Source organism: Callorhinchus milii, unplaced genomic scaffold, assembly GCF_018977255.1.
Source record: "Callorhinchus milii isolate IMCB2004 unplaced genomic scaffold, IMCB_Cmil_1.0 Scaffold3, whole genome shotgun sequence".
Taxonomy (NCBI): domain Eukaryota; kingdom Metazoa; phylum Chordata; class Chondrichthyes; order Chimaeriformes; family Callorhinchidae; genus Callorhinchus; species Callorhinchus milii.
This window is the reverse complement of record NW_024704744.1, coordinates 62200115-62209821: the sequence shown is the minus strand read 5'-3', so window position 1 is coordinate 62209821 and position 9707 is coordinate 62200115. Positions and strand designations below refer to the sequence as shown.

The 9707-nt window shown below is 42.5% G+C and overlaps 1 protein-coding gene across 4 annotated transcripts in view; it reads left to right on the top strand.

The window, feature by feature from the left end:
• Nucleotides 1–415: 415 nt before the first annotated feature.
• Nucleotides 416–9707, top strand: part of ltbp1 (latent transforming growth factor beta binding protein 1) — a 204438-nt gene continuing 195146 nt past the window's right edge. For all 4 annotated transcript variants that reach the window (XM_007898450.2, XM_007898451.2, XM_007898449.2 and 1 more), the window contains exons 1-2: nucleotides 416–869; nucleotides 2409–2479. In XM_007898450.2, the coding sequence (XP_007896641.2) occupies nucleotides 448–869; nucleotides 2409–2479 (493 nt within the window). In that variant the 5' untranslated portion in view covers nucleotides 416–447. The remainder of the gene's footprint in view (nucleotides 870–2408; nucleotides 2480–9707) is intronic.

Below are 9707 nucleotides of genomic sequence, written 5' to 3'. Positions count from 1 at the left end.
CTTATTTAGTTAAGTGCTCTCCGGGATCCCCACTGTGTGCTCTTCGCTCTCTGACAGCGCTCACACTCACTCACTCACTCACCCACTCACTCACTCTCTCTCTCTCTCACTCTCTTTCTTTCTCTCTTTCTTTTCTTCTTTTTTCTCTCTCCCTCTCCCCGTCTCTCTCTCTCTCTCTCTCTCTCTCTCCCCCTCAAACAGTCATCTGTTCCCGGAGAACACGTCCCGGTGAGGAGAGGGGACACACCACGAGCCGCCGCCTCCCGGATCAGAAGGAGAGAGAGAGGAGAGGAGAGGAGAGAGAGGAGAGGAGAGGAGAAGGGGGTACACACACACACACACACACAGAGAGATCACCAGTCACAGTCACACCCACAGTGAGTGCGGGAGGAGAGTGCCCCCGGGGGTGGGTGGTGGGTGGGTGGGTGGTGTGTGTGGAGGTTGGCAATGGAGTGGATGGGGTACGCGGTGCTGCTGCTCTGTTTGCTGTCGCTCTTGCAGCCGCCATGTGCCGGGTCGGACCGGGTCAGGGGCAGCCCGAGGAGGATCACCTACGTGCTGCAGCCCGGCACGGCTCGCTCCTCCGGCGGCCACGGGAGCCCCCTGTCCCGGGCTGCGGGGGCCACCAGGCGCGGCGCGTCCACCTTCTCCTCCTCCTCCTCCTCTGTGGTGAGGTCTCCGGTGCTGCAGCTGAAGGCGAGTTACCGAGTGCCGCAGGTCAGGACCAGGCGGATGGGCAAAGCGACCTCCCACGTGCAACTGCACCAACGCCAGTACTTCCAGCACCAGCTCCTCCAGCCCCAGAAATACTCCCACCAGCAGCCCAGCAGACACAGGGCACAGTACTATCAAAAGCAACAACTCACCGGGTAAGACCACCACCCAACCCACCACCACCACCCACCACCACCACACGCCTCTCCCCCCCCCCCCCTACAACTTGCACCTGGTACGAAAAGCCACTCTACTGTTAACCTTCTCGCCCACCAAATCAGACAGTCCATGCACTGGGCAGTGTGATCCTGCCAAGCGCCTTAAGACGCCTCGCGGGCACGGCGAGACGCTCCGGGGAACGCAAGAGTCGTCACCGTTAACCCACGGACGCCTCAGCGCACCGATAGCGTCGCTGAGATAACGGCCGCGGTTCACGCACCGATAGCTTCTTTTTTTTTAATCGATGGCCATTTTACACTTTGTGGATGGATTGTTACAGCATAAAATGAACATTTACCCCGCGTATACGCTAACGTTATCCGGTATCAATTATTGGACATTTGCAGCTTTTTAGGTGTCGCTTGTTACTTTATAGTTTAAATATGTCCAATTGCCAAATGGTATAATTAAATCATAATCACAAAAATCAAGTAGATTATCTTTTGGTATAAAATCTAATCGTAGAGCTCTATTCCAAGTGGACTCTTTTTGCCGTGCACAACTTCTAACTCTACAATCTTTTGTTCAGGCACCATTTACCTATTGACAATAGGCTATTGCACATAATAGGGTCAGTGCTGACAGCATCACATGCTTAAAGTACCTTCAGTGCAAAATGCACCTTACGTTTGTTCCAGAAATACCAAAAACCATTGCTAACTTTGTCACAGGGAATTTGAGTTTGCCTTTAAGATGTATGATTTAACCAACAGCATGTTTATTTGAAAAGCTTAAAATGTAGCCGTATGCCTGGTATAAGTTATGAATGTCTTTGCACTTTTTCATGGGGGGGGGTTTAATTTTTGTGTAACACTTGTGAGAGCTACTTTACAACAACAAAATGACATTTGCATAGCGCCGTTCCGTGGGAAGCGGTTTGACCATAGATGCCCTGTTGTGAGGATGCAGATGGCGGTTGGAGGTATGGCTGGCTGAGTGCAGGCGCTGGGGAGCAAGTGGAATCCTCACCCTGGCCCCTCACTGCGCTGTTTCCCCTTGGCTCAAATACACCCCCCACCTTTTATTTAACGTTTTATTTACCTGTTTTGCCCCGCTGTTTAAGTCCGTGACAATACGTTTTTTTTTGCTCAGCTGGGTGTCTGATACATATGGAAACCCATCACCATGCTTAAGAGTATCCAAACCAAACTGAGAATTCCATGCACCCACCTCCATGTGGAAATTCCAGAGATAGATTTACACTAAATTGTCACCGAAGCTTGAGAGCAGGTGGAGCTGACTGAATAAACAACAACAACTTGCATCTATATAGTGCCTCTCACACTGGGTAGCGTCCCGGAGCGCTAAAAGTCTTTCACACCCTTTTAGCGGGTTTCTTTACTTATTTCTTATATTTTGTGTAATTGATAAGGTAAACATTTAACAACTTGACTGTTTCTGCATCCCTCTCCCCTGGGTCCTGAGTCTGTAAAGCCCTATCTCTGTAATAAAAGTGCTAAACTCGTGATTTGCAGGGTCAATGTTTGCGGAGGTCAGTGCTGTCACGGTTGGACTAAAGCTCCCGGCTCGCATAGATGTACTAAACGTGAGTTATTTTGCATGTATTTCAAACTCTCTTATCTATCTACCTGTCTTCTTTTTCATCCTGGGAGGGGTTCAAGCTGACTTGTTTTTATTCCACTGAGAAAGAGGGTGCAGCCTTTCCCCAACTCACTCTGCTGTGCCAATGACAATTGCTGCTAATGGGAACTAGTCACTGTTTATTGCCTGTGTGTATTTCCTTATTATTGCTGCCCAGAGATCAGTAGCATTGAGGCTTTGACTTCTCCTAGGAAATTGTCAGCAACTTTAAAGGAGTTCTTTTTTATTCTCAGTTGCAGTTCTGGGCGGCACAATCAATGCTGCTCCAAGAAACAGATAGGCAAGACAGTTTGAGGAGAGCTCTCTATTCATGGTACTTCTGTTTTAAATATAAAGTTGATCTCTCCTCATGGAAGTACTGTTAGTTTTTTTTTCGGTTCAGTCACCTCAACTTTTTTTTCTGCATTGCATTCAGAATAGCTGGAGTTGCAGATGGGGGAGAAGTGAATTTATTGCCTCTGTTGTTATACCATGCAATTTCTTGGAAAAAAGGGAGGTGGGAAGAGTCAGGTTGCAGGTGGGTGACAGCTGTATCTGCAGCTGCATTGTGCTCAGCCCACCCGCAAGTAAAACAGTGGGCCTGGCAGAGGAGCAAGAGTGCTGCTTCACTTATTAATATAGCAAAGAAAATGTGGTGTAAAAAGAATGGAACCAATAATAAATGGATACGCAGAATTACTATACTTCTGAGAATTATCGTAAACCATGAGAGTACATCTTGAGCACTTCATAAACTGTATTCTCAGGAGATTTATAGCTTTGAAATCACTGTTGTGTGCCTGCTATGTTTATATATAATCCGTACAGTATTATGAAGCACAGTGTTTGGTTTAATTCGGATTTGGGTTCATTACTTTTGTTACCAGCAGATGTCATGGTGGTTAGGAGGGAGTCAATACTCTGCATTTGATAAGCGGCTGTATTCAGACTGAAGGATTCACATTTGTAATCACTGGATGACGATCCAGAGTTAACTGTTTCGGTGTCAGCCTGGCTCAGTTGTAACCCTCTTAATTCTGAGTCAGAAAGTTTGTGGTTCAAGCCCCATATTGGAAGTTTGACCTCACAGGTCAACTTTGGAACCCATATAGCCCACGCTAACGTTTCAGTGCAGTGCTAGAGGTATACTGTTTTGTCAGAGGCGTAGTCCGTCAGATGAGACATTAAACTGAGGTCCCATCTGTCTGTTCAGGTGGACGTTAAAAATACCATGTCACTATTTGAAAAGAGAAGGCAGTGTCTTCAGCTGTTCTTGTCAACAATCTGTCCAGATAAAATTGGTCATTCACTTCATGGGTGTTTGTGCTACATGTTGGACTTTACAACCTTGGCTATTCTTCCATTGGTGTTTGTGATGCATTGATGTGCATAAAGTGACTAAATCTATGTAGTATTACTATAATAATTAATAATAAATGATTGTTAATAATAATACAAGTCAGAAATTTGTGGCTTCAAGCCACTGAACTTTGACTCCTCATTGGAACTTTGACTTCACATGTCAATTTTGGACCTTATATAGTCTTGGCTGAGACCTCAAAAATAATTTTAGAAGTCAGCCCACACGAAGGAGAAAGGAATAGAGGAATATGAGAGAGGGAACTATGCAGAGGAAGTCTTGCTGATGGGAGCTGTGCTTCTAACACTGTGCATGTGCAGTACCTATAGGAAATGACATTGGTAATACTTCCTGCGCAAAGCGTGCAGGAAATGATTTGAGTGTTGATCTGACGACCCAGATGTTGAACTTGTTTCTAGCGCAGGAAGCCAGCTAAACAGCACCGAAAGTAGTTTCCTTACTCCACATGCCTGTTTACCTAGCAGTAGGTAGGAACATGGTTGTTAGTCAATTGGTGGATCGCTTTCCTGAGGGGTAATAAATTCTTCAAAAACGTAATAACCTTTTCAATCAATCCACGACTGTTTGTGGGACATGGCTGTGTGCAATTGGCTGCCAAGTTTCGTTAACAAAATATACAGTGAATCCACTTTACAATATGTTCTGTGAAGCACTTTGAGACGTCTCAAAGACGTGATAAGGCGCCATATCAAATGCAAGGATTATTATAAGGAATCATTATTATAAGTCCACATTGGAGTGAACCCACATTCAACTGGGACACATTCTATAGTGGCTGCTGCATAGCTGTGGATGTTTGTCTTGAAGTTTTGACCTGGTTTAAAGTCTTAGTACGTGACTCCTATCATTCTTTATTTCTCCAATGAAAACAAGTTGAGATCTGCATATCATTCCAATCCTTAATTCCAGGAATCATATGTTGTTATTCTCTAAATCTTTTATAATGTTTTTGAAAGTAGAGTGTCCCAAATGTTACAGAACATTTCAAATGTGACCTCACCATTGAATTAAACAAGGTTTGAATAACATCTTTCTTTTTATAGTTACATTTCTTTTAAGTAGATCCTAATCTTTGATATGTTCTGTTCATAACAGTTCTCCATTGCTTGGAAAGTTTCAGTGAACAGTTAAAGTCATATCCAAATTCTCTCACTTTAACAATTGGTAATGGACATAATAATAATCTTTACATGTAATATAGAACCTTTCATGTTGGGAGGGCACCTGAGTACGTCATGGGATTTATTGGAATGTGTAGTGAGTGTATTTTCTAGGTGAAAATGGTACATTGTACACACGATATCCCACAAACAGCCATGAAATGAATGGCCAATTTTATCTGAGGGATTGTTGGCCAAGACACTGGCAGAAACTCCCTTTCCTTTTTGAATAGTGCTATCTTTAACACGACTTCCACAGGCAGACAGGAAGTCTCATCCAAAGGACATCATCTTCAACAATGCATAACTCATCATCACTACACTGGAGTGTCAGCCTAGATTGTGAATTTAAAGACCCAACGAGGAGCTTGAACCTACAACATTTGGCTCTGAGATGAGAGTACTACCCACTCAGCCAGATCATACCTTTTTATTAAGTTCAATTCCTGCACAAGAATACATAAACTTAGATTACTGGATAGTCTGAGGCTTGTTTGAATGCTGCTTATCTCCTTTATGCCTGTGTGTTCCTAAACGAAGCATACAACTTGATTGGCAAATGATCATGCTCACGGAATGAGCCTACACTTCATCCAATGCAATAATTGTTTAATAACAAAGTGAACTGGAGGGAATGAAAGCAAAGGTAAAGAATGCCGATCTCCTTTCATCAGCCTCGAGAAGTCTCATGCAGATCTAATTTGTGGGTTGGGTTAACAACCCATGCGCAAAATCTGTAGGTTGGATCAACATGCTCAAGTGCCATTAATTCTGTATTTAAAAACTAATGAAAAGGATAATAGGTGAATTTAGGATGTTTTTCTGAACATTTGCTTTCAAAGGCACACATTACTCTATAAATAGAGGCTGGCAAATAATGATGCAGGGTAAGATCAAGCCAGTGATATTAATACTGTTTTATATAATCTTACATTAATATTAAAATTCAGATAATAGTACAGTGTCTCAAAACACATCTGCGATTTAGTAAAAAGTGAAATTGTAGCTGTAAAGTTTTTATATAGTCTATACTCACAGTTTAGGCTGACACTCCAATACAGTGCTGGGGACGTGCTCTATTAGTGGAGTTGCCGTGCTTCTGATGAGACATTAAATTGAGTTCCAGTTTGCCTGTTCAGGTAATGTTAAAGATCCCATGGCAGTACAATATTTGAGAAGTAAATAGAGCTTCTTCTGGTGTCCTGGCTGACAATCTCCAAATAAAATTGGTCATTCACTTCATGATTGTTTGTGGGGTGTCGCTGTGTGCAAATTGGCTGCCAGGTTTGTCTACAAAATACACAGTTACTACACTTTACATTAAATTCTGTGAAGCATTTTGAGGCATCCTCCTGGCATGAAATGCGGTATATCAAATGCAAAGATTGTTTTTATTGTCATTTTTACTTATCAATAACAAAACCCCAGCTTGTGACATTCACTTGGTGATGATTATCCTAATCGATTCAAAATATGTATGCTTTATGTCCTTGTACATTTCTCAACGCCAAACCTAATCACCAAAACAAAGGTGATGTCGCTCATAAAACATTCGGTTATATCATGCCAGAAAAATATATGCCATGAAGCTCCTCCCATTGTCATCTCCTTTCAGCCAGTGAAAAGGGTAACGTCCAAATAAGGTACAGTGCTCACAGGGTTCACTGCAATGGAAGGCCTTGGCTGTTGCAATCTAACTGAGATGTTACTTGTATATTTGTAATTGAAACCACTAACATAGCTCTAATTCATACTTCAATTGTTAAGGTTTTATTTTTTTAACCAACAGCCTAATATGTGGAGCTGGTGCATTGAAGCACACTGAACATGTAGTTATTTTGGCAGATGCTATATACAGTGTTGTGATTTTTTTTACTAAATGAAGGTTCTGCACTATTATGGTTATTTGCTTCATGAGCCTCTGATTCATGATAAAAATAGCTTTGAAAGTTAATAGTTCAGGAATTGCAACTTTCTTTAAAACTGCAACTTGAACTTTAACCTAAGGGAGTTGATTCTATAAAATGAACAAAATGTAGAGATGTGATGGAAAGACATCAACAACAAATTTCACGTGTATAGTGTCTTTCATGTCAGGAGGACATCCCAAGGCACTGGACAGTCAGGAGATCGGACCTTAGCTGTGGCTTGGGATCAGGAGGGGTAGAGGACAGGGAAGGTAGGGATAAAGACTTGAGACCAATCCAGCAACTGGAAAGCAGGGATCATAGGTGAGGTTCTGATGAAGAAGACCATTTGGCCCATTTGATCTCATTGTTTCAGAATACCCACCCTGCCAACTTCCCATCAAGATGGATATTTTTGTTTCATAATAACTCCAGTGTCCTGGCCTCAACCAACTTTCCCGAAAACCTGTTTCAATCATGAATTACTATCTGGAAAAGGAATACTTCCTGAAATTGCCCTTTGCAACCCCAAACCTGTGCCCTTTTGTTCCATTGCCTCAGGGTATCTGGAAATATTGCTGAGTTTTCTTTCTCAATTCATTTAAAAATTGACATACTTCTATATGGTCCCCTCTGAGGTGTCTCAGACCCACTATTGAGTTGGTGCTTTAGGAGAGAAGGGGGAAAGGAAGTGAAGAAAGATGTTGACCAGGAGCTGGGATTCTTTCCACTCTTTAACCTGGCAAGCCTAAGCCTCAATAGGTAGTATGGCTTCAGTTGGATAAAAAGTGGGAAGCATGACAATGGAAGCTCGGAATGGAAAGCTGCACAGTTTTAGTTGGTTAAACTACAGCAGTACCCCAACTCACACTATGGGGTCCCAAAGCTTTGCCTTTGGCCAATCTGTTCCTAAAATCTCCCAAGATTAGGTAAGCACGGTGTGTCCCTCCAGGGAGTGCACACTCCCTAATGGACAAATGGAAACTACTTATGTGGAACTCTCAGCAGTTTGGTTTGGAGATTCTTAAGCACACTTATGGATTTTGAAGTGTGCCAGGTACCTGGCTGACCACAAAATTTACAATATGTAATGGTTTATAGTTTCTGTGCTGCTGGAGCTGGAGAGAAATACAGCTATAATAATAATAATTGCATTTTAATATGGTGCCTTATCACGTTGTTAAGAAGTCTCAAAGCACCTCACAGAATATATTCTAAAGTGGATCGACTGGGTATTTTGTGGGCCAAATGTAGAGGCCAAATCTGTGATAAGTGAATGGTTTAAGCAGTTATTTAAGTCTGAATAGTGGAGATGGTTGTGGAGTCTTATATCGGCCTTTCAACATTAGGTTAATATTAGTGAGATTTTAGGTTACTGCTGCTTTTCCATCCATCCATTGTTCCGAAGTTCCGTCCAAATACGTTTCAAATTAAAATAGGTGGAGCAGCTGCTTTGCCTCTGTATGTGTGGGGGGCGGGGGGGGGGGGGGGGGGGGGATTGTTGTGGGAAACAAATAACAGAAAAAATAGAGGGAAGTTAACATTTATAATTGGAGCCGAGGCCCCAACATCAGAGCAGTATGCAGAACATATTATAACATTTCTTTGATTTCTGCTGTAAACATTGGGAATGAATAAACAGAGCTGCTTCTGAAATTCATATCAACAGCTCTGATCTAGCTATGCTGCTAAATGGATAACAACATGCACTAACTTGTTGGCATCTAGTGACCAAAATAAACGCATCTTTATTTAACTGTGACTTGCAAGAAGTGGGAGCACCCTGTAAACCTTAGATGGCAAAGGTATTTTGGTCACAAGTGTTTTGAGACCATCCAGCCCAGGATTTCGGCTCCTCATAATCGCCTGTTATCTGATGAAGACATACACCTGATCTTAGAAGCTAAAGTGTGGTTAGGCCGGTATCCTGTGAAAAGCAACTTTTGGCATGTTCAATTCTCAATGTGAATTAACCTTTTGGTTAATTTGGGTAGTGTTCACCTCATGACCAGATATTGACTGAGATATCATCAGGAACAGAATTCCTGCTTAAGTGATGATATCATAGGTGAGAATTATCAAATCACATGTCACATTTTTCTTTCGATTCCACAATTTCGATGGCACCAGGAATATGTTTCCCGTATTCTACAGAATCCTGCTAGTAGGTTAATTATAGTGCGATCAGACACAACTTGCACTTACTGGTACATACTGCCTTTCATGTATGATGTCTTAAAGTGTTTGATCACATGTTAATGTATTTGCATCCGTTCTGTTTGTCCCTAAATTCACCAGAAAGTTTTTTCAGAAATGGTTTATACTTTAGTCTTTCTCTCTTCTACCGAAATACATATAGGTACCTCCCCAACCTGCTTACATTATACCCTTGTATCTGTTCCCTTTTGCTCGCCCTGCTTGGACCTTCTCTGCATCTTTTGACCCAGAAACCATAATTTTAGGCACAACGTCTGAACCTTTGGAACTCCCTGCTTCAATCTTGCCCCTCTTTGCCCATCCTCACATCACACCTGAAGCCTTCCCTCTTTAACCTCCTCTTTCTCCCTAGTTTAATGTCAAACTATGACATTGTAAGCGCTTCGAGACTCTACCCAGTTTGAAGACTGCTATACAACAACAACAAAATTACATTTGTATAGCGCCTTTCACATCGTGAGGATGTCTCAAGGCACTGGACACAGAGTTTCGAACCCGAGCTGGGGGTTGGGATCGGGGAGGTGGAGG